The sequence below is a fragment of the Centroberyx gerrardi genome, chromosome 8 (genome assembly GCF_048128805.1).
Source record: "Centroberyx gerrardi isolate f3 chromosome 8, fCenGer3.hap1.cur.20231027, whole genome shotgun sequence".
Taxonomy (NCBI): Eukaryota; Metazoa; Chordata; class Actinopteri; order Beryciformes; family Berycidae; genus Centroberyx; species Centroberyx gerrardi.
The window spans coordinates 26,553,686-26,578,978 of NC_136004.1; the positions used below are offsets into that span (position 1 = coordinate 26,553,686).

Consider the following 25,293-nt stretch of genomic DNA (forward strand, 5'->3'; position numbering starts at 1 on the left):
TTGATGATGGTACTAAGTCCAGCTGCATAAAAAGCTGCGATGGGATTTTGTTGAACAACGTGACTTCCTTCAAGGTTCCTAAACTCCTGGAAAAGCCATGGTATTTTAAAATAGTACTTTCCAGGCCTGGGGAAGGTATGAAAAATGAAACAAAAAATGAAAGGGAGAAAGGTTTTGGAAAAGTCATGAAATTTTAATAGGGAAGTTAATGATTTTTTTTCTTGAATATTATACTACTGAATACTACTAAAAAGCTGTGGCTTGTTCCAAAACAGTCTGCACCCCCCTGCTGTTGGTTGCTTGTTTTTTGCTGACAGAGATAAAGTATTATAATCCTTGATCTTAAAGTGACAAACAAACTAATGCTTAAGGTTAGTGTAGTTGATGGTTGATGGGGTCATGGAGAAGCTTTGAAAAGCATGGAAAAGTTTTGCAATTTCATCAGTGAAAAGGCGTGGGAACCCTGCACCTTGTAGAGACAATATCTGAATTATTTTACAGTCAAAGTACTGTAAAATCATCCAAACCCCCCATGGCACTACAGTGATGCCAGTCTCTGATTTATCAAGATTAAGATTTTCCTTTCAGGCATTTGGCTGACGCTCAGAGTAATGACACAGAGGGAGCAGGTGGGGGTTCAGAGTGTTGCTCAATGACACTTTGAGGGGGACACACGGCTGTTGTGGGGATCAAACCTGTGACCTTTGGGTTACAGGACGGTCTCTCTAACCGCTAGCCCACCCAGCCACAATACCAGCATAATATTTAGTAAGCCAACATTGCATTAACAGTAATGGTTGTAAGTGAATGAAGCGCTGCCATGTCAGCAGACAGCGATCTATACCTCAGCGGATTTGTTAATGGAATGTGTGACAGTCTAAGTGCAGGTTGGACTGTTTTCTCTTAAATGTGGGTTAAAGCGGGACAACGATGACTGCTGCACCAATACTGGATCAACCTGTCCAGATCATTTCAAGGTGGCCCTTCAGTAATGTAGCATAACCAAAAGGATCATGCTGCAAAACAACAAGCCATTTCATCTAGTACTAAGTCTTAAAATCTTGATTTCTTAGAATCAAGCGAATAAATATGGCAGTGGGCTGAGATCATCTCACTTGTATCCAATACAGTTTCATCTCTTAAGTGATCATAACTGGAAATAAGCTCATTTAAGAGTAAATTTAAGATTATTTTTAATTTCTATTGCTGTCACTGTTGTTTTACATTGGAAAATTACATACTAGTTACATACATTACTAGTAGATTTACACTGGAAATAAGTGTGATTATCTCACTCCAGCGGTGGATTTTTTTCATTTATTACTGGACTGGCTTGTTAAGACCTCTTCATTATCGGGAGGAGAGGAGAACACATTACAGGACACAACTGTCCCTGCAGTGGCTTCTGTTTCACACATCCAGTGGCAGCAGCACTTCGTCTTGCCACATGTCTACCTGGCCAGAGGAAGTCTTTGCAAATGTAAATTGACTTATTTTCCCAATCCATTCAGCATAATCAAATGGAAATTAAAGTACAAATGGACCGATTTATAATCTATGCAGGAAGGGTCATTTTAATTAAGCAGACAAAGACTGATTTAGTAGGCAAAATCTAACATTGTTGGTCAGGACAACATCAAACACAGAAATCCACCAAAGGAGGTGTAGCATATCAATTCTCCCAGACAGTTTGTGTGAAAGAGCTTGACAAAAACACAATTTAACACAGATATTGAAATAGTATCCTTTGTATTGAAGACCCATTGACTTATCTCAGTGCTCTGAGAAAGTACAATACTGAATGAGCTGTTCAGTATGTATTGATTACCCTATCAGTTGTTCACACCTGCTGATACAGTGACAGCTATACCACAGTATTCTGTTTCGTTTGCATTTGAGTATCGGTATTAAAGCAAACAAAAATCAGATAGGATGCACTTTATTGACTTTATTGTGAAAAGATTTCCTTGGATACTGCACTGCAAAAAATCTTGTCTCATCTATTCTATTGTTACTATAGTCATCCTAAAAACATATTTTTCTTAAAATAAGTGAAAAAAATCTGCCAATGGCGTTAGATCGTTTTGCTTGTTTCCAATGCAAATCAATTTGTTTCAACAATTTTGTATAATCAAGTTTAATTTTCTTGATAGTAGTGCAGTGATCGGCCTTTTTCTGACTTGTTTCAAGATACTGACACTCATTTATAGAAAATTCTTGAAAGAAATGAAATTGCATTGGAAACAAGTTGAGTTTTCTCACCTCATTGGCAGAATTTTTCTCTTGGTTTAAGAAAATTAAGATTTGAAGGCTGAATATGAGACTAAGTGCCTTGTTAAGATGGACGTTTTTTGCAGTGTGGCCAAAACTCCCAAAGCCAACTATATTTCAAGTCGTCCTTGAGGGGTATTGGGTTACATTTTGAATGATAATCGATGGTTAGCAGCAATGCAGCAGTAATTACGTCTGTGCTACTGTGATACTGCCTCTGCAAAACGATTAAGTATTTAGATGTATAAATATTTAGCTGGGGCGAGTGGGATAGCAATGATGTGAGAGGTGAGAGCCGTTGCCTTTCTGTCTGAGAGGGTGTGGGTGGTTTTAAAGTGGCTGCATTCAAACCATCCTCGCCCCTCCTCTGGTTAAACATAACAGCAAGCAGTCAGTGAGGTTTACTGCACAGCGCTCTGAAGCTGCTGAGTCAGTGAAATATGAAGTGTTATAGCATAATCAACATAGTATTGGTCATGAATAGTCACTGAAACACTGACAAAGAAGACAGAGTTGTTTTTTTTATTGAAATCCTTGACAAGAACTCAAAGACTTTCTGCCTGGGTTCAAGGAAATTAAAAACAGACCACAGTGTCTCTTAGTCGTCTTTGTAGCATTTTGCTTTTTCAGATTTTGTAGATTAAATATTCACACTCACACACAAATAATGATATATGAATACCAAAAAGGCTTATTCTTAATTGACTTTTGAATAAATTAATAACGACAGTAACTTTTGACACATGATTATAGTTACAATATGATTTGCTATTATGTTAACTTAACCATTAAAGATACACGGCAAAAAACATCCATGTTAACAAGTCACTTATTCAGCCTTCAAATCTTATTTTTCTTGAACCAAGAGAAAAATTGTGGTGAGATAACGCCACTTGTTTCCAATGCAGTTTCACTTGTTTCAGGAATTTTCTAGAAATGAGTGTCAGTATCATGAAACAAGTCAGAAAAAGGCAGATCACTGCACTACTATCAAGAAAATGACACTTGATTCTACAAAATTTGCATTGTAAACAAGTGAAAATTATCTAAAACCACTGGAGAAAGAAAAGAAAATGCCGATTTTAGGACTCAATAATAGACTAAATGACTTGTTAAGATTAAGATTTTTTGCAGTGTAGTAGTAACATCTTAAACATTTACAATTTACAAACCGTTCACTAATCTAGCCTAGCCATTACAGAAGCATGGGGCTGAAGCAGATGAGAGGTGAAAGGAAGAGGAGGAGGACAGGGGCGATGAAGATGGGCCGGGCCACTCCGTGGAGGTCAGGCAAGCAGAAGGCCTGCTCCAACATTTGGTGAGTCTCAGTGCTAATGCCTGGAACACAAGAGAACGTTGTTGGGAGAGAGACATCTACGTGCAAAAATAGGAGTTTGTTGTTGTTAGAAACCCAATTGGAGGCATGAGCTTTACCGTGTTGTGTCCATTCGTTCCAGACGCGCAGGTATTCACTGTCACGTTCCCCCCCTGCCACTGTGTGAAATGTGAAAGAAACAGTCATTCAGAGCAAACATTCAGAAGATGTACTCATTTAAAATCCTAGCACTAGATGACTCTGATGTGATTCCATGATACGTGCAGTAAATCCCTTTGAACAAACCGCCTTGCTTCCATCCAAACACGTTCTTACCTCTGGAGTGATCCAGCAGCAGATGTTTCAAATCTCTCAGAGCCCAGGTGAGATTCTCCAGCCGGTACTGCAGATGCATGTTTTCTTCTTTCAGAGTGTGTATGGTATCCTGGAGCTCGTAGGCCGAGCTGCAGTTCGGAATCAGAGACAGCAACCAAAACGCCGCAGTGACTTGCAAGAAGAAGAGCATGCTCTTATCCCTCGAGGCCATGGCAGTAAACAGAGAAATATGACTGGATGCCACCCACTGTCGGTCAATGCTGCTTTCCAAAAGCTGCTGCCGGTCGCCTTTTTTGCAGCGACTGTCCCGCTAAAACCTTCTGCTGCTCCACAGTGGTTCAAAATCAGGTGGGAATGGTAATGTCAATCAGGAACCGGCCTATTTCTGGGCCAGAATCAATACAGTGATGGGTAACTAGAAGCTCCTGGCTAGTAGACCACTCTCAAAGATCAATTGTTCTGTTTTGCATCCCCTGCCAAGGCAAGGACACTCCAAAAAATGAATTACATAGATACAGTAGATACATAAATAGAGGTGATTAAGAGTTCATATTTTTTTACTCCTTGAAAGCTGCATTCAGTGAGCAGACTCTACATTTTTTCTAGATGAATAAACCAACCAACAACAAATGAATAAATAAAATCTATCTCAGGCAGGAAATGAATTCCATGCCATGGCAACTTGGTGAACATAATGTTGATCACAAAGGTGAAACCCTAAAAGACAAAAGGGAGGAGGTTTGAGACACCATGGGGAAGAAAAGAGGGCAGAAAACTCAGAAGGTCAAAGGTCAGGTCAGAAACTCTTCCTAGAGGCTTCCTAGGCAGAAGGAGATCACAACCTTTTGCATAGAGTCTAATGGGTTATTACATACGAATGAGCTGCAGTAAAACTAGCTATCCACATATAACTGTCAAATGGATTAAAATCAAATTTTAATCCATTGATTTTCTTGAATTTCTACTGTCAGTAATAGCCCATACAAGTGCATCACCTTGTGCTTGCCTCTAAAAATGTTATTAATATTCTTAACAATATTCTTAAATATAATGATATTCATTTGATCACTTATATGTATCACATTTTAAATTGGATGAAAACAGTATGTATGGTATTTACCCATATATATTGAGTGATTAAGTCAAATGACTGTCCATTACAATTACACAATGTTAAACAGACACTATAATATATTATATATTATATATTGTTCATCATTACATGTACGTTTTAGACAAAATAATTGATTGTTTTCCTCCATTTCCAAAAAAACATTCAGAAAAGCTGGAAAAAAAAAAAAAAAATCTGCGGCGGAAGTTTCATGACAGTTTCATCATCATCCGGGTTGATTTGTGGTCACAGAGGATCCAAGATGGCGACCCACATGTCGCGGTGTAGAACCTGGAGTCGTGTTCAAAGGTAATAAACGATTAACTAAATGTGCTTAAATTGTCGTCAGTACGAATTTAAAGACAGAATTACACAGCTGCATACAGTGTTTTCCTCCTCACGTCACCCCTTGACAACTTTACCGTCATAACTTTTACGCCATCACCCAAGATTAGCTTACTCAGTTAGCATGATGCTAACTGTTAGCCGTCAAACAAGCACTGTAGCAGGCAGGATAGCTGACACCTTGTCAAACACGTAAATACAAGAAAGTCGCCAGTGAGTTGACCTACTCATCACTGATGTTGATGAGGATATTTAGCAGGCTGGGTGTATGTTTTGTGTAAATGCCTAACGTTGCTGCTTGTAGAAGTTGAAGAAACGTTGCTTTGCTGTCCTCCAGGTTTGGAGTCGCAGCTTACAGAAAGTACAGCAGCGGCAGCGGGTACCCGAATATCGCCCTCTCTTCGCCCCTGCCCGGTATCCCCAAGCCGGTGTTTGCATCGGTGGATGGCCATGAGAAATACGAGACCAAGATCACCACGTTGGAAAATGGCCTTAAAGTTGCTTCCCAGAACAAGTTTGGTCAATTCTGCACAGTTGGAAGTAAGTTGTATCAGTGATACGAAACACTGATCATTTTGTTTCCAGTTGTCTTTAGGATTTAGTTATAGCAGATTATATGAAAATGTTTTCTTTTTTCTATTTTAGTTTTAGTCAACTCTGGATCCAGACATGAGGCAAAGTACCCAAGTGGAATAGCACACTTCTTAGAGAAACTCGCCTTTTCTGTAAGTATAAACTTGTCAGATTTAACTGGCCATATCAGGCTAAATTATTAACTCTCTCCTTTAATGTTGTCAGCTTTCTCATGCACAGTTGCAACATGATGCAACAATGTTCATTTCTTTGCAACGTCCAGCCCTGCGGTTACATGAGACATTGTTTTTCATTCTGAATGAAATCATTCCGAAGGAAGATTGCCACGCAAGTGTTTACATGAGTGCTAAATATAACGATCGCATTAAGATGTGCATTTACATGCTCCACAGTATGTCAGAATAAAAGTTTCTGACATGCGCAAAACACCGAATCCAGCACTCTAACATGGGCTTACGTTTTTAAAAGATGGACCTGCGTCGGTTATTTCTTTACTGCTGTTCTTTCTGATGAAGCAACAGTTTTCTCAAAACATACGACTCCGTAAGTGTCAGAAAAAGACGTTTTGTTTTGCCCCTGCAATGATTGGGTCCATTTGTAATTTTCACCGCTGTAAACCGAAACTGGCCCGGAGAGGCGGAGTCAGGACTTGATATAAAAACGGGCTGCACCGCCTACATGAAGCCCGAGCGCCCCGGGGTTAATAACAAGCATCCATTCGAATCCTCCCGGAAAAAAAGGGTAACGTTATTGACGTGATATACGTTAAATGCGCGAGCATGTGCAGAAAGAGGCGAGATAAAGAAAGTGATCGGAATGAGTGTATCCATCGACCGGATTATGAAAGGGTTATACCACCCCTCTCAAACGGAATGAAATTTCATTCGGATCAGCTAGTTTATTCTGATTGAGGCGTTTATATGAGGCATTTTTATTCTGATTGGGCTACTATTCTAATTAAAAGGCTTCATGTAAACGCAGCTGGAGATAGACACAGAATGGAGCCATTACTTTGTGTTGAATTAGTAAATTATATTCAATGCAGGTTTTGGAGCATTAATGGCTCTGTTGGTGGTTGACTAGTTCACAGTAAATGACCCTCTGTTACCTTGCATTGCTGCTGTTGCAACAGATACTAAGAGAGACAGGCTATTTTGCCTTTTTAAATGCTAGTTAATTTGGTACGCAGGACGCCCTAAAACATAATGCCATGCTCACACATACACAGAAACATGCAAGTAACATCAAAATGAATAAAGGAAAGAACATAACATTGAAAGGCCAGGAAACTGTATGCATAGAGTGGAGATGAATGCACAACACAACCTTTTGTATTTTAAGTGTGACACAGAAAAGCATAATGAAGACATTCAGCAGTATGTTGTATATTTGCAGAGGTGATTAGACTAGAGACATTGTTTTTGGATATTAAAGCAACTGTGACAATGCCTGGACATGAATCTAATTATGGAATTGGAATTGAAATGAAAGTAGTGACTCTCCTCTATGACTGTTTATCAGTACCAACAGTCAGTCACCATGGGCTGCATTGTGCTCTGATGTTGACAGAAGTCGTTTGCATCTTTAGTCCACAGCTCAGTACGGGAGTAAAGATGAAATTCTCCTCACACTCGAAAAACATGGAGGGATATGTGACTGCCAAACATCGAGGTATGCCGTCTTTCATTGCCCTGCCTGTCTCAGTATTATAAAACTGCCTGTTTATTCCTGCGTTCCACATGCAAAGTAGGCTTTTCCACTGTGTGTATTCTGTGTGATATAACACATGTATATTGCTCTGCAGAGATACCACCATGTACGCAGTGTCTGCTGAAGTGAAGGGCCTGGACACAGTGGTCAGCCTTCTCTCTGATGCCGTGCTGCAGCCTCGCCTGCTAGGTCAGTCCACATTACACTTTCAGAGACAAATGAGTCTCTGTCTCCACTGATGTAGCTGCCTCTCTGAGACGTAATCTGTGTGTTTACCTGTAGATGAAGAGGTCGAGATGACCAAGATGGCGGTGCGTTTTGAGTTGGAGGATCTAAACATGAGGCCGGACCCTGAACCCTTACTCACAGAGATGATCCATGCTGTGAGTCACACCACTGGTTCAGACGCTCCAACACTAGCTCTCTGTTAAAGGGGCATCAAGTAATCTATGATCTTTATCGACCTCTATGGGCGACCAGTAAGAATTGCAACAACATCAATAGATCTCCTCCTACAGAAGTTTCTTCACTAGCACAGATTCTCTATTAGATCTCTGCAGATATATTATTTTGTGCTATGCAGTAGTAAAAATCTTACTTATTGCACCGTTAAGAGACTAGAACTAAAACCCCATATAGTTGTAATGTGGTTATACTGGAGTGTCATAGCTTTTTCCTTGAACATTATTGTGACAGTTCCTTCTTTTTTTTTTGTTTCCAGGCAGCGTATCGAGGCAACACGGTCGGACTGCCTCGTTTCTGTCCTGCAGACAATGTAGACAAGATTGACAAGAAGGTGCTTCACAACTACCTGCGCAGCTACTACTGTCCCGAGCGCATGGTGCTGGCCGGAGTGGGCATCGAGCACGAGCAGTTGGTTGAGTGTGCCAGGAAGTATCTGCTGGGTGTGAAGCCAGTGTGGGGAGGGAGCACACCCGCCAACGTCGACCTCTCTGTGGCACAGTACACTGGCGGAATCATAAAGGTGATTTACAGGTTGTGTTGTTGGCACAATGTCATCTTTTTGCATTATTGTCCCCTACCACCTTCTTTTTATTTAATAATAATAATTGATTACATTTATATAGCGCTTTTGCTAAGTACTCAAAGTGCTTCACATATCGGGGGGCGGGGGGGGACTCAACTCATCCACTCTAGTATTTATCTAGTGGATCTTGCAGTTGTAAAATGGTGAAAAAGAAAAAAAGTAAGGGATAATGTACAGGTCTTTATCGCAAAAAAAGCTGATAATGCAAAGTGGTCTTGCTCACCCTGTTATGCATATTATCCTGCTTATTACACAGCTACGTAACATCTGTCTCAGTATTATAAAATCATAGGCTACACAGTAGCAGAACTGCAACCATAGCAACGTTAACAAAGCCGGTAAGATTGCCATTCAGCCTCTAACCAGCAATCAAAAGTTTTGTGCTGTCTGAATAAATTAAAAGTAGTGTTGGAAAAATCCAACGAGGCATAGCCAATTAATTTGATTAGAAATCAACAAAACTGACCAGACATCTTGATTGCAGAGTGATATGATGAGATCATGTGAAACAGCGGTCTGTTAATCAGAAATAACAAACTTCAGAATGCGTTCATTGGCCAATCAGAATTGAGTATTCAACAAAGCTGTGTAGTCAAAAGGGGAATTTAGGAATGAAAAGGGGAAAGACTTTTTATATAACCATGCTCTGCTTAATTAGGCTTTTAATGGGAGCTAATAGCCATCTTGTTTCATCCGGTTAGATGGAGAAGGACATGTCCGACGTGAGCATGGGCCCCACCCCCATCCCAGAGCTCACCCACATCATGATTGGCCTGGAGAGCTGCTCCTTCCTGGTGGGTGTTCATAGTGACTGGCTACCTTGGAGAATCTCTATTCACTTGATTGATATCTGTAAGCCAACAGGGACTTTTTGTTTCCCCACTGCAGGAAGACGACTTCATCCCATTTGCTGTTCTCAACATGATGATGGGTGGAGGCGGGTCTTTTTCCGCCGGAGGGCCTGGGAAAGGCATGTTCACCCGCCTGTACCTGAACGTACTCAACAGGTGAATATCCCGCATACATAATTTCGTAGTGTTTCAGATGATCCTGACCATATGTCACATAAACACACCAATCAGTAAGTTTTATCCCTTTTTCTGATGGTTAAATAATTTCATTTTGTCTCTTCTAGGCATCATTGGATGTACAACGCCACCTCCTACCATCATAGCTATGAGGATAGCGGTCTGCTGTGTATCCATGCCAGTGCCGACCCCAGACAGGTTGGTACAGACTCAGAACAGCAGGGTTTAAAAGGCTCTGCTTTCTTGTAACTTGGCATCCACATAGCCATTTTCCTAACCAATCCTAATTTTTCAGAGGAGGGTTTATAAGCATGTCAAATATCCCTCCAAAACTGAACTCATAAATGATTGGTGTAAATTGTAATGGCTTAGGGTTAGAGGTGATTTTTCTGCATTTGCATGTGGCATTCTTGTGTGAACGGGTGCTCCTATGTGAATGGCTAATAATCTTGTTTATGTGATCTTTCTTCTCATCTCATACCTTCCTCTTCAGGTGCGAGAAATGGTGGAGATAATAACCAGAGAGTTCATTCAGATGGCTGGCACAGCAGGAGAGGTAATGAATTGGGCATTAGTGGCTCAGTAAAGGGGAAAATAACCACAATTTTGTCTAAACCGATTGCTTTTGCAGAATACTGAAACAGTAGCAGATCCCTTGGGTGCCGTGGCACTCACAGAACTTGGTGGTTTTTGTTCTGTGTGTATCCAGATGGAGTTGGAGAGGGCCAAGACGCAGCTCAAGTCCATGTTGATGATGAACCTGGAGTCGCGGCCGGTCATCTTTGAGGATGTTGGCCGCCAGGTTCTCTCCACAGGAAAGAGAAAGCTGCCACATGAACTGTGCACACTCATAAGTGAGTACTGGACCAAAACTGCATTTTGTGGCTCAGCATGGCAATTGGGTTGTTATTAACGGGGGCTGAGTGCAAAAATGCCCTTGAAAGTTCATAAAATGCACATGAAATTAAAAATGAGTTAAAATACCCCCAGGTACCTTTCTTTTTTGCATTTCAATATGTTCAATTTTTTTCATAGAGTAGTCAAATATAGTGTGTAATGTGTGGTATATTATGATTTAAAATAAAAAAAAATTAGTGGTACAAATTTGATTTATTTGCCAATATGCAATGCAAATATATTATTTCATAGTCAAATAAAATTCCGAAATGTCCAAAATGCCAGTAAAAATCAGATAAACAAACTGTTAGCTTGGTCCTGTTTTCTTACTGTGCTATCTTCATTTTTGGAGTAGAGCCAACTGGGACTAATCAAAGCTTACTTATTTTTTATTTGTCTTTCAATACCCCCTAAATAACATTTCGACATTCTTGATGCATCTTGTAGCCAAATCTGATTATTAGTTTGTAATTCTTTTGATTCTGTGTTGGCACTGCTGTGGTTGCATATCCTTACGTCTCCATTTCCTGTTTCCCAGGCAACGTGACGGCAAGCGACATCAAGAAGGTGACCACCAAGATGCTGCGCAGCAAGCCTGCAGTAGCGGCGCTGGGCGACCTGACAGAGCTTCCCTCCTACGAACACATCCAGGCAGCGCTGTCCAGCAAGGACGGACGTCTGCCCCGCATGTACCGCCTCTTCCGGTAGAACCGCCACCCCTCCCCCTATTTAACCAGTCAGCACTGGCAAGCATCACTGTAAATAAACTGGACTGGAACAGACACTGAAGCTTACACTAGTGTTCCCTCCCAACGCAGAGCTTCACAAAGCTCTGGGAGGGGACTATGTCCAGGATCTCAACTGAGCTTGTTGAGAGTGGTGATTTTAAAGAAAACTACATTTTACTCTTTACTAGCCTTGGTCTATATGGTCTATACAGTTGGAGTATTTGTATTTCTTCTTTGCCGGCGAGAAGACCTATTTTATTTCCTGCTGGGATGGGTTTGCACGAGTTTGGTTGTAAAGGGACAGTTCACCCCCCCCCCCCAAAAACCAAAATTTGAGGTATTCATTTCACACACAAAAAATCGCCAAACCGAGCAGTTTTGTTCAAGTGTTTGAATGAATGTGACGTTAAACTGTGAAATGGTCTTAAAAGGTAATTGGCAGTTGCCTCTTTTGGGTTGCCTCTTGCTCCTGGTTAGCAGGCTTGTTCTGTGTGTGTGTGTGTGTGTGTTAGGAGAGAGAGAAGGGGGGCGGGTGGCAAACATCCCAGCAGTTTTTGCACCATTTACTGAGCTATAATTTCCCTCAGCTGGTTCACCCTCAGCTCTCTAAAACTCACTGAGCTTCACCTATAGCCTTGTCTTTTTTCCAAAAAGGATGGCTCAAAACTTTGTCGAAAAACTGATGCTATTCAAATGACAGCACTTCAGAATCTCCCACATGAGACGCACTATATAAATATATATAGAGAGCACAGTAAATAATGAGTACAAGAACTACGGGGAATGTTTTGATGAACCTTGTAACTGTAGCCCGTTTGTCTTCACTTATCAAGACTTAAGTGATGTGATTTCTGTTACCTACGCTTCTCTCAGCTGTACTGTAAGGAGGTTCTAATCCTCAAGTCAGACTTTACCATCTGTTGTGTTTCTGTATGTTTGTATTTCTGTGTGGTTGTGTTTTTGTCCTTGCCAAGTACCAGAGAGAGGAAGGGGCTAAAGTAAGGGATACATCTCCTCTGCCTCGAATGTCTTTTTTCCTCTGTGTTCATTTAATGAGAGGTTACCATTTGTCGGCTAAAGAACATTTCGAAAAACCATTTTGTAGGTCTGCAGTCATACGCACGTGTATTTCACTACGATTTCAACGGCCTCTGACTAGAGTGATTATATTGGATGTGAACCCTCAAGTCTGTTAACTTGTACAAGCCAGCCGGTAAATAAATGTAATTATTTCCATGAATAAAAGAACATATATTTTAAAAGGTCTTGCGTTGCGATCGACGGTCGGGTTCTTGTGATGAGACGAGTGAACAGTTTTTAGCCAATGAACAAGTCCTTTTTAAATTTTGCTAATTGTTTTCAAAACATTTATTATGGGGATGTTACGTCACAGAGAAGGTGTTATAGAAAAAAGTCACACGGATAAAAGAGGTCCTGAGGAAATCAAAACAAGACCCACAGGCACTTTCAGGAGCAGAGGGATGAACGACACCTCATGATTCACCGATACACCAGAGCCACCGCTCCGCATGCAGGGAATACGACTACAACCCGACTTCTCTTTAAGCTCATTAGTGTAGTACAGTACATGGACAGTTCATATGTGATGAGGTTACACAGCAGTGAGATGAGAGGTAAGGCATTGAATTGAGTTACAGTCTGTTCTGTTGCAAAATGATCGCTTAAGCCTAGTAAGAGACACAGTAAAGTAGTGACAGGTGTTATACAGTATCGTCTGGCATTAAAATATACCATCTGCTTTCTGCTGTAGGAAGTGAGTTCTCGCAGAAAATGGGTTCAACAAGCTATCAAATAAATCTGATCTCCCTGAAATTTGACACTAGTATATAACCAAATCAGTAATGATCACATTACTGTAGGTTTTTTTTTTTTATAAATTCATGTTCTTGAAATCATATTATGTGATCTGATGACGGTTTCTGCTCTGCGTATGAAAGAAGTAGGTACAGTAATGTTTTGTCACAGCTCCCGTCGGCGGCCATCTTGTATCTCCTACAAAACATTCAGTTGGGAACCAAATCCAGTGCAAAGTGAAAACCACCCATTGGCATACACATCAATACATTAAAAACTGCACCTAACGTTTACTGCATTGTTTGGTACGCTATTCGATGGAAATAAATTCACAAGGCATTTGAACACTGATGTAGCATTAGAGGAAAAGAGGAAAACGCAACAACGTGGTCCATAATCAACCTTGCTTGTTAAATACATACAAAATAATTAGAAAATGAATGCAATTACACAGAGCCTTGAAGGTTTAGTCAGTTCACATTGCAGCATGTTACTGTAATAAGCTGCGACGGCTGCCCCCCCCCCCGTTTGAGTAGAGGGGGCTGTATAAATAAAGGCCAGACTGCTGTGTCTGCAGACCTCTGTCTGACCTCAAGGTCCCTGCCCTCAAGTGCAGCCAGCCACTTCCCCTGCCCCATTTCACCAGGACACACACTCACACATACAGTCACACACAGACACACACAGTTCCCAACAACGCCCATTAGAGGGCATGCACTGCTCAGTCACTGTGACCTGCATTGGGGGTTCTGTGCTGGCAAGACAACTCTGGTTTCCTTTTGGTCCCTTCCTGGTCGGTTTTAAATGGGGGTTTGATCCAGTCTGGTCCGGTCCGGTCCGGTGAGTCCAGACTAGCTTTAGGAGACGGAGCAGATGGTGCTGCTGCTTTGGTTCTTCATGGCCTCCCTCCTCTTCAGCTCCCTGGTGATCCTCCTCCTGATGCCTTCCAGGTACAGACTCCGGTCAAACTGTCCCGCACCCAGGGGAATACTGACAAACACACACAAGCAAATGTAACACACCTGGCTTTCTGAGATCCACATGCAGGTAAATGCAACTTGTCAGTTTTCAATTTAAGACTCTACTGTTAAAGGGACACCTAATAAGATTTTTACTGCCCCATAGCACAAAATGTCCATAGTATCTGCGGGGGGTTGAGAGGGTTACTGATCAATATCAATGACTCAACAAAGCCTCCTTCTCAAGCCAACGACTATTTCAGCATTTTGCATTGTGATTTATTACCTCTTCACTAAATGTTTCTGTTGGATCTCTGCATTAATTAGCTTACTCGTCTCTAATGTGAAAATGTGACTTTACTTTAATGTCAATTACAGGCCACCGTCAAGTCAAAGGGATGACAGGAGCGGGAGTTGGGGGCTGTGCCAGAGACCTGTCGTTTTTGCGATTCCTACTGGTCGCCAATAGAGGTCGATAGATTGCTTAATGCATCTTCAAATCTTGCTTAATAGGATGACACCAACATTGTGTTTTAGGTATGTTTTTTGACTGACAGGCTCAGCGGTCGAGCGGAATCTGTCTGGGACTCACTTGTCTCTGCCTGGCCTCAGTTTGACCTGGAAGACGCCGATGACGGGCCGGTGGTCTGAGGTCTTGATGCTGGAGCAGCTGGTGTACTTGACCACCTTGATGTCGTCCACCTGCCGGTTCCTGAACAGGATCCTGTCCTGCACACACAAGCAGAGAGAGGTTTCACACTGCTGAGAGCCACACCAGCCTGAATGTTACTGCCCTGGCCAGTTTATACTTCTATTACAGCAGCTGGAAAATGTGTAAGAGGAATATGTGTAAAGGAATAGTGTTGTCAAAAAAGGTAAAAAAAAAAAAAAAACAGCACAGAAAAATAAAGTAACAGTAATAAGAATGAGGCAATAAAATAACATGAAATAACACAATATTGTTTAAAATGCAATAAATACAAGGAAACTTTTGCTTTGGAGTTTTTCATCAAATAGGAGCATTAGGAGAAAAGGAGCAACTGAAACTAAAAAAAAAAAAGTGTCCCATAGGTCAATTTTGCTGTCCTGCAACTTCCCCTGCTTTTGCATACAAACAGAAAAACAGCCCATAGAAAAAGAGCATTTGATTATCTTCAGTCACCTGGAGCAAGATTTCTGGGAAAATGTAGGACAAACTTAATCCGTGTGTAAATAAATAGGATTTACATTGATGAGTGTGAATTTTTTGCAAGCTGATGATAGTAAACAGGATGCAAAACACAACAAAACAGAGTAACAACTCCAGAAAAACTCTCAAATCAGGCACCGCTGTACCTTGTCAGTACCAGTCCTCCCTTTTGACAATAGCTGATATAGATAAAAACACATGAAAGATTCTATTTGGCTTCCCAGAGATGCGGCCTGCCCATGCAGAAGATTACAGAGGGAAAGACTGATGCCTTACTGTGTACGAAGGCGTTCTCTGTTTGGAAGTAGTGTCATAGATATCGCAGCCGATGTCAAACTTGTACGTGGGGAGGAAGTGAATGGGCGCCTCCTGGAAGCCTTTGAAGATTGAACCTAGGGGAGACGCAAAGCACAAACGCAGGATAAATATCAATTTATATGGAAATTTCTCTACATTTTAGAGTTGTCACAGTGTTATTGGATCCTTTAGGCAAGCGTACCATCCTTCATCTCCTTGGACAGCTGGTCGTGCTGCAGCAGAGGGCCCATGTCACCGCCTGCTGTCTGGTTCATGATGGACTCCACGCCCAGCCGGTCCTTACTCAGCCGAAAGTTAAAGTCTCCAAACCAGAAGACCTCGTCAAATCTCGTGGTGACGTCAGCTGTGGCAGTGAATAATACACTTTTAAAACATCATCAGCCAATTCTTGTGGTCTACAAATTTAAGCTTATTCTACTGTTGCACTCACTGTAAAGTTGCAAATGCTAAATGCCTAAAATGGAAAATGGAAATATTCTGTTCAGGAATATTGCATGTATAGTTCATGACTATATGGACTGTTCAACCTGCTGGATGCCTCTAGCATAAACTGAAGCCCATAAATCCTATCAATTCCAATGACATGCCACTGTTTCCTCTACAGTCTTTCACCAAGAAAAGTACCGACAACACCAACAAAGCGGACTCAGAGACTCACAGGCTGTGGAGCGGTAAGGGTTGGTGTCTGGAAGGCCTTTTGGAAGAGCTAGGGCTTCGATGATCTTGTTGTAATCTAGTATCCTCTCGTAAACTTTGGCATCTCCAGCTAGAGGAACAAGAGAATGGCCTTAGAATCAGTGATTGATGCACGTGATATTACCGAGCTTCACCAAACCTATCACATAGTTTCACTGAAATTATGTAATATTATGGGCAGACATAAAAGCAGTAATGGAGAATGTATGGACACGGTTAACATTGTTTACAATGGACATGGCACTATATTCGAGGAGTGCCAACAAAAGGATGGATTGCAACATTACTGTCCCCCCCTTTTATAATAATAAAAATTACTACTACTAATAATAATGAAAAAGAAAATGAAAAAAAAATGAAAAAAGATCAAATCTTTACATACTTTTTATTTTTTATTCTTTAGCTGTGCAGCTAAAGAATAAAAAATAAAAAGTATAACACAACAGAAGCATAAGACAGTCATAAGTAGATTAAAAACAAATTAATTAAAAGCAATCCTGAAAAGTGAGTTTTTAAGAGTGATTTAAAGGTTTTATAGTCCAATCTGAACACCCTACCAACCACACACTTAGGCATCTTCCTTGTTTTGTCAATGAGGAAGAGGTGATAACATTATAAACTTTGCTTTTGTTGACCCTCCTCCAATATGGTGGCATGTCCCTCGTAACCATTGGTAACCACAAACATTCCTGTGTAGGCCATCAAGAGAATAGCCGCTATGATCAATCGCTGCACCAGTCAGCAGCCTTCCTGACCGGAGGAACCTCCTTACTCACAGGTAAAATGGGATGTGATGAAGAGGAAGGAGGTGCCGAAGAAGGTGAAGCCGATCCCCACAGCCCCTTTGGTCTTGATCTGAGAGATGATCCTGGTTGTGACTGTGGCGTGCTCCACCTCTGTGTGGGACGACAGAACAAACGTTACGGTCAGCCTCTTAACAGTCACAGCAGTTTATAATTTGGATTTTACAGTCAAGCTAAGATTCTACAGTGCTACCATTTTCGTAGTAGATGCTCTTAATTATAAATGAAAAGCTATCAAGCGTGCATGTGCAGTTTGAGACTCAAAGTACTGATCGATTATTATCATTCTGTAAATTTCTTTACTGCAGGTTCTTGTTTTTTTTAAATTGAGGAGGACAGAATTAGAATTAGACAGAACTATTTCTACTCTGTTTATACCATTCCAACTCACATGTACAGATTTTGTTTATGTTTTTTCTTGTTTTCCTAGTACTGACTTCCATGGCTTCCTAACAGTGCAATCAGTCAGGTTCCAACACAAAACCATGTGCATACTGTACAGAAAAGGCACCGATTTCCTAAATTTCAATTTTTTATTTTTTTTTACTACTTTTTATCATTTTGAGTATGTTTAATGTCGAATTCCTTGTATGTGCAAACGTATTTGGACAATAACACTGATCGTGATTCTGACAGATACTCATTTGGAAAAATACGTCATCACATAAATGCTGGACTAGATGCGTAACCATGCAGCATCTGAATGTTCAGATTATCTTCCAACAATCTGCACTAAACAAAACTTATATTAGCAAGGGTGCAGCAATATGAAAAGGGTTGCTTCCTTTCCCATTGATGTCGAATGCCTGTGTTATGTTGATTAAGAAGGGCTGACCTGAGCAGAACCAGATGAGGTCCCTTCTGACAAAGACGGTGAGATACAAAACGCCATGTGATGCTGCATACAGCATGACATAGTATGGCCCCAGAGTCTCCTGAAGACGGATCTCCCACTCCCTCCTGCGTACACACACACACACACACACACACACACGTGTAAAAGACTTGTTATCAGCGATCATACTGACTGATACAAAATGATTCAACATTGATAAAAAAAATACCATCACATACCTGTCAGGACAGCCCTCCTGGACTCCAATAATGTAAAAGTCTTGTGCAAATTCAGAGTCTGTCGGAAGCAGTAGATCATCTAAGTTGGTTGGAAGCCCCTGGAAATGACACAAACATGGTTACAACTGACTTGGCGCCTGGAATGAGGCAGGCGGTAATTAGACTATAGGGCTTGTGGGATGCTGCAGAGCCGTGCCACCCCAATACTGTACCTTCTCCCCCTGCATGTTCCAGGTGGCGATGAAGACGCCCACTCTCCTGTCAGGGAAGTAGCGGTCCAGCTCCTCGGCCCCCAGCAGCGCACCGTTTCCCAGCACACTGCCCTCCAGAAAGCTCCTGGAAAACACACACAGTGAAACACATCGAAAGGGAAAGTGTCTTGGTTTGTGGGATGGCTGGTTAAGGCTTCTACAGCTCAACTGACTGCATCTGGTGTTGACCTAAATCTGAATAGGATGTTGAAGTGAATCAGAATATGCTGTTAAAAGAGAGAGCAAGGCTGCTGTCTGAGATGTTGACTATTTGAAGAAGAAAAAAATCCCCCAATTGCTTGAGCCTTTCCCTGCTAAGACACTGATTGTGTATTGAGACCCATTCTTTCTCCCCTATCGCTGTCAAAAGCTGTGCTGAACAAGCATCTTCTCTGATCCCATGTTAATCCCCCTCCACTCTCCCACCTTCCCCTTTTCCCTGACAGTGAGCACTGTACACGCACAAAGTGCAAATCTCTGAAGTCTTGGTTACAGGCAGAACTTAAGTCAGCATTGCTAAAACACACGCCACTGCTAGGGCACCAAGCTCCAGATGTGCTATGCTAATTGGCCCAGCCCACAGGGAAACACCACTAGTCAGAGGATTAATGTGGTGGTGAGACTGCACACACTATTTTTTGGACAGATCTAAACTACCTCATTCATATGCAGTGCATGTGCATAAGAAATTTCCTTTGTAAGAAGATAAGGAAGGATGGTTGGAGCATTGTACATTTGTTTAGTATTGCCTTTAATTAGCCACCGTTTTCTACTGTTCTTCATTCTGAAATCGGCTGTTTTTTCTCTCACTCTGTACTTTACCTTAATTTGTCTGTTCCTCTACATCTAGACATCCTAGAAAGCTACAGGTTTCTACTGGGACTCTGACACCAGCATGAGTCCATCTCACAAACGAGCCTCCACATCTAGTCTGAGGATGACCCCAGGTACAGCACCTACTGAGCCTACTGTACCTGTTCCTCACATCCTGGGGTCTGATGGGGTTGAGCACGCTGAGGGTGGACTTCATGGAGTTGACAGAGGCACTGTCCAACACCATGTTCTCCAGAAGTCTGCTGTCGCTCAGGTTCCTGTGCAGCCTCTCCCCGGCCCCCCCTCTGGCCAGCACGCCATAATCCACACAATCCCTGTCGATCCGATTAGACGCCCTTAAGGTGGCCGACGCAAAGCTCTTCTCCAAAGCAGGCAGTGGCCCTGTGGGTTGCACCGGAGACAGACGCACCTTGGACGACCTGACCCGCTGCTCTGCGGGGTCACTCTGCTGGTTGTGGGGCCTCCTCTCATACTCAGACAGACTGTTCCCCCTGTTCCGGAAAACGGGGGATCCCGTCAGAGTAGTAGAGAGGGGTCCCACGGTGGAGCCCTGGCCGTTCCTGAAGGTGGCAGCACTGCTGAGAACAAACCCGCCCGGAGCTGGAACTGTCTGGTCGTCTTTAAGGGAGTCTGTGGAGGAGCCGGTCTCTGCTGGGTCGCTCAGACTCTCCTGGCTGTTTCTCAGTCTCCTGCCTCTCATCGTCTCCTCCACTGAGCCATTCTTGGCCTTCGACAGCCTGGGTAATGAGGGCGGGCGAGGCTGGTACGGACTGATGTTACCCTCTGGGTCTCTGGCGACCTGGGGGAGTTTGAGGGAGTCATTGAGGTCCTTGTAGGTTTTGGGGTCCACTAAGGAGGCTTTGAATGGCCTGTTGTCACTGACAGCTGAATCCCCATTACCAGGATCTCCACAGGACTGATAGAGGCTGCTGTCCTCCCCATTCTCAGTCATCCTCACGTCATGTCTAACACCTGCTGTGGTCAAGTGGGTTCCATTTTCTCATCGCTAGCTGACAGAAATCTGAAGATAAAGGGTTATAATATGATTCATTGAAACGCTGGCCGGAAAACGAGTTTACTAACGTCAACAGTGCAAATGTCCGTTTATAAGTTAGTGAACTGGTTGGTTCATAAGTTCACGTTAACTACCATGTGGACATTGGTCAATGTAAACTCTACAATTATAACGTTACTTTAGCTGACACATTAGTTAGTTAACTAACAACATAACGTCAGCTTGTAAACAGATTAAATAGCCTCGCGTTTCTACTGCAGAACAAAAAGGCAACGTTACCACAACTAGCGCGGGCTAGCGTTGCAACATCAAAGAGGATGAAGCGAAGTCGGGCCGTCATTACCCTTTACTTACTGTCACTGAAATTATCTGATTTCTTCAAACATCTTCTAGTCAGCAAGTTACAGTTAAAGTGCTAACGATGTATGTCTGATTATTAATCAAGCTAGCCAAAGCTGAACAATGTTGGCTAACTTAACCAGTTTACAAGCTAGTTTAGCTAACGTGTACTTGTTAGCAAAGTTAGCAAGCTGCTAACGTTAACAAGATAATATTTAACTTTCTGGCAACTGCCATCGTAACGTTATGCATTTAAAGTTGACGTGCCGCTCATTTACCTGTAACAGAGCCAAAGAGAGGGAATAACCACAGTAAACCTTGCTATTACATTATGTCCATGTTTACTGTTGTTTAGCTTTCAGATTAGCTAACTCTCGTTAGCTCGTTGAGCAGGGACTTCCTTAGCAACGTTTGACAACATCGTTTTTGTTACCAAGACAAGAGAGTCATGTTAGTGAGCGCCACACGTGTCACAGCGCCCTCTCGTGCTGAGAGCTCGAAGTACATGCAACACATTCAAAACCAACCAACAGCTCATCCTCCCTCCCATGTTGTTAATCTGTTAATGCAGCCTGTGTTGTAGAAGCCTTTCTCCATAACCATCTCATGAATCTACATGTATCCTAATAAAGAAGAATTTATACAGATTGCTTTGTTTCGTTGACTCTCTCTCAATTCAAATCATTTTCAATTCAAGTAAGCTTTATCGGTATGAATGGAAGAGAGACTATAAATTGCCAAAGCATTTCAGTAGGTCACACAACATTTAGTCCATTACATTTAGCTTTGAAGTACATCATAGCAATATAAAAGTGAAAGTAAAATGAATACAATGCTAGACTTGAAGTGGTACATATTGAAGAAATCAAACTACAGAAATTCTCTCTCTCTCTCTCTCTCTCTCTCTCTCTCTCTCTCTCTCTGTCTCTCTCTGGGCGTGCATGCACACGTGTCTTTATGATGAATGGCAAATACTTCAATTCAAGACCTCTAGAGTGTCATTATCATCGGACCAGTCCAAAGCTAAACAAGACAGCATACTTTACTTACTGTTCAAACCATTCCTTTCCAATAGGGTCAATGCAATGAGTGTGTGTGTACGTCTGTAACCCTCCCTCTCCCTCCAACTTTGAGTTGCTGTTGTGAACAAGAATAGGTTCTTGGTTAACTTGCCTCGTTAAACAATGGCAGAAAAGGGTCTACTGCATGAACCAGGATTTTATCTGATTATCTATTATAGGACGGGAAAGTCTCTGATAGGGAATTCATTTACGTTTTTTACTTTCACACATTTGGCTTATGCAGTTATCCAGAATAACTTCCAGTGATTGCAACAGTAGAATAAGCTTCAACATACCACCTTACATCATCTATCATCTTTTTTAGAAGGTGTTGTATCAGAGAATCATCTGTCTTAACAACAGCTAAATTACAGACAGCAATAAGGCAAGTGAACATTTGAAAGTTTACCGATAAATCAGGAAAAAACATTGTAGCGATGCCATCCATTGTTGGTCATTCATAACTAAATGCCTCAATTAGGTTACTATATTAAAGAATACAGTTTGTAACTGGCAGGTATTAATGTCTTTTTAAATAAATAATGGCATAAGGGATATAATTACACTGTAGTATAATTATACTGTATATCTTTATGATATCCTAGAATGCTTTGTGCTGATATCAGACTGATGTAAGTACCATGAGAAAAATTGTCTTTCATTTTTTGAAGACATTTTCCATTTTATTTCCATGTAGTTTACATCTGTCTGATACTACTCACTATACCATAATATATACTAAGATATTCAAGGATATGATATACTATATTAATTATATTGAAAGTTGTTCACCTCTGTTCCCTGACTTGAGTTTATTTACCCAAACCTCCACTAGGTGTTAGGCAATAATCAAGTCATAATACTCAGTGTGTCTTTGGACGTCAGAAACCATGTTTGTAGTGTAAATTTGTGGCCTTTCATTACAGGAGTGGACATGGAGTATATACACTACCAGTCAAAAGTTTGGACACACCACATTTTTCTTTACTTTTACTATTTTCCACATTTTAGAATAATAGTAAAGACATCAAAACTATGAAATAACACAAATGGAACTATGCAGGGACCAAAAAAGTGTTAAACAAATCAAAACTATTTTAGATTTTAGATTCTTTAAATTAGCTACCTTTTGTCTTGATGGAAAGGCAAAGGCTTTGGAAAGAAATTCATACATAGGATCAACTTCACTATTTATATTTGTCTAAGAAGCAAATTTCAAGCATTTAAGCATAAGCCTTTAGATCAAAATGGCTTTAAGATAATGTAAAACATAGTACATTCAGTGAGGTGTGTCCAAACCTTTGACTGGTAGTGTAGTTTAACTTTCCACATACATTGAAATATACTAAACTCTGTCACTCTACCAATGACGTACTATTCAACAAGTGTTACTAACAGCAACAAGAAAGATTGTTGCTGACAAAACACTGTATTTCATACCAAATAGACAATGTCAAGATGTGACAGCTGATTGTTAACCCTTTCAAAGCGGGCTTTGTATGACTGTGTGCCGCTGAAAGGACCCATGAGGCCACTGGGCCCCTGAAAATGTGGACAAGCCCGTCTGTGCTCAGTGGATATCTATGACGTGCTGCTGACTCGGGGGGTTTCAGACAAAGGGCCAGTCTGGCGCTCAGGTATAAAAGGAAAGGGTTAACAAGGTAAGGGTACAGTTCAGTTCAGGAGCAAGAGCAGCAGCAGTACCACCAGCAGCAGCAGCAGCGGCAGCCCACTGAACCAACAAAATGACCTCCACTGGAATGAACATGATGAGCAAGGTAAGCTCTCTCTCCCTCTCTCTCTCACACACTTCTTCACAGTTACTTCTACTAACTGTGTGCAAAGTTACGCAGCACAGCTTTAAATATTTAACACGTAGCAGCTGTGATTCTTGCCCCGATGGACGCTAACCAAAGCCTTCGCCTCTCTCCCCCTAGATCACCTTCTACGAGGACAGGAACTTCCAGGGCCGCTCCTATGAGTGCATGAGCGACTGTGCCGACATGTCCTCCTACATGAGCAGGTGCCACTCCTGCAGAGTGGAGAGGGGCTGCTTCATGGTCTACGACCGCACCAACTTCATGGGCAACCAGTACTTCATGAGGAGGGGCGAGTACGCCGACTACATGAGCATGTTCGGCATGAGCGACTCCATCAGGTCCTGCCGCATGATCCCCATGGTAAGACCACAAACCTGCCTAGATCTTTAAGCATCACATTTCAGCTTGTGCTGTATCTGTGAAGGCTTACGACACAAAGTACTTCCAATCAGATTTGCCTAAATAAAGCTGAACTACTCTTTACTGAAACACTCTTTTCTTCTGCACCACAGTACAGAGGAAACTACAGGATGAGGATCTACGAGAGGGAGAACTTCGGCGGCCAGATGTACGAGCTGATGGACGACTGTGACAACATCATGGACCGTTACCGCATGTCCAACTGCATGTCCTGCAACGTGATGGACGGCCACTGGCTGATGTACGAGCAGCCCCACTACAGAGGCAGGATGATGTACTTCCGTCCCGGAGAGTACAGGAGCTTCATGAACATGGGCTGGAGCGGCATGAGGTTCATGAGCATGAGGCGCATCATGGATTCCTGCTACTAGGCTCTCTTTGCACTGAATAAAACTGTCCTTACCTAAGCTGCTGGTGTGTTCAAGTCTTTTTTCAACTGTTTTTATCCATCTATTTAAAATTGACTGAGCACACATGCTCTTTTTCAGCAATGCCCTGCTTCACATACATTCATAATTACACCCATTCACATTTGGGAGCTGCCCAGTATAACTGCAGCCGCTGAGTGGCTCCACCTCAAAAGCAGTTTCTGACAGCGGGGAAAGTGTTTTCTTATTCACTTTTCCCATCCCGTTTTTCACAAAAATCAGCAACCGTCTGATCACAGATCTGCTTCTCCAGCATTGGGGCCAGTGGTTCTCAGTGTTTTTGGCTTGTGACCCCTTAAAACGAAGCGATGTCTACTCATGACCCCTTGTAATGTCACAGGCAGTTCACCCAAAAAATCATTTTCCCTTTTCAGGTTGTTTCATTTGATTATCAGAGGAGGCCTAAAGGCTGAAAACTAAAAAGTAAAAATGATAGAAATATCAGAAAAAATAGACATAATAAATTTGTATGGTAGAAATATGTTTTTTTTTCCTATCCAATAACTCATCTCGCAACCCCCCAAAATGATCTTGCGACCCCGTGGAGGAGAACCACTGCTCTAGGCGACCGCCTCTGCCAGATCATTGGCCTTCCAGATCATTTTCTGTCATGTACTGTTCACCACTATGAGTCATTAGGTTGATATGGTGTAGGTTTGGTTGTATGATTAATTGTAAAAGGAAATAGTGGAGAATAGCATTCTTCTTCTATGGGGCTTTTGAAGGGATGAGTTGAGACTTGTTATTCTGAGAGGCTGACGTGCACACACACACACACACACACACACACACACACACACACACGCACACTGCTTGTCTGTGGACAGAGTGAAAGCTGTTTGCATTCAGTGAACATGCAGCAACGAGAGGTTCAGTGCGGTTGGCAGG

At 41.9% G+C, this 25,293-nt stretch overlaps 3 protein-coding genes across 4 annotated transcripts; 2 read left to right on the forward strand and 1 right to left on the reverse strand.

The window, feature by feature from the left end:
* The first annotated feature begins 5,288 nt into the window (after nt 1–5,288).
* Nucleotides 5,289–11,699, forward strand: pmpca (peptidase, mitochondrial processing subunit alpha). The gene is made up of 13 exons (XM_071897683.2): nt 5,289–5,342; nt 5,716–5,918; nt 6,024–6,103; nt 7,561–7,643; nt 7,777–7,871; nt 7,965–8,065; nt 8,404–8,667; nt 9,432–9,524; nt 9,619–9,737; nt 9,866–9,956; nt 10,252–10,314; nt 10,468–10,612; nt 11,194–11,699. Exons 1-13 carry the CDS (start codon nt 5,296–5,298, stop codon nt 11,361–11,363), a joined length of 1,554 nt encoding a protein of 517 aa, XP_071753784.1. The 5' UTR covers nt 5,289–5,295; the 3' UTR covers nt 11,364–11,699.
* A 1,889-nt stretch (nt 11,700–13,588) lies between these two features.
* inpp5e (inositol polyphosphate-5-phosphatase E) lies at nt 13,589–21,080 on the reverse strand. Of its 2 annotated transcripts, none has more exons than XM_071897691.2 (11): nt 20,955–21,080; nt 19,463–20,343; nt 18,450–18,573; nt 18,238–18,335; nt 17,999–18,123; nt 17,137–17,256; nt 16,323–16,430; nt 15,846–16,007; nt 15,623–15,738; nt 14,750–14,886; nt 13,589–14,188 (listed from the first exon to the last, which is right to left on the reverse strand). In XM_071897691.2, exons 2-11 carry the CDS (start codon nt 20,272–20,274, stop codon nt 14,056–14,058), a joined length of 1,935 nt encoding a protein of 644 aa, XP_071753792.1. In that variant the 5' UTR covers nt 20,275–20,343; nt 20,955–21,080; the 3' UTR covers nt 13,589–14,055. The 2 variants fall into 2 exon arrangements, with proteins under 2 accessions (XP_071753792.1, XP_071753793.1); XM_071897692.2 differs by lacking the exon at nt 20,955–21,080 and adding an exon at nt 20,692–20,798.
* Nucleotides 21,081–23,425: 2,345 nt separating this feature from the next.
* Nucleotides 23,426–24,348, forward strand: LOC139910444 (gamma-crystallin M2-like). Its single transcript, XM_071897734.2, has 3 exons — nt 23,426–23,515; nt 23,675–23,917; nt 24,070–24,348. Exons 1-3 carry the CDS (start codon nt 23,483–23,485, stop codon nt 24,346–24,348), a joined length of 555 nt encoding a protein of 184 aa, XP_071753835.1. The 5' UTR covers nt 23,426–23,482.
* Nucleotides 24,349–25,293: the final 945 nt, after the last annotated feature.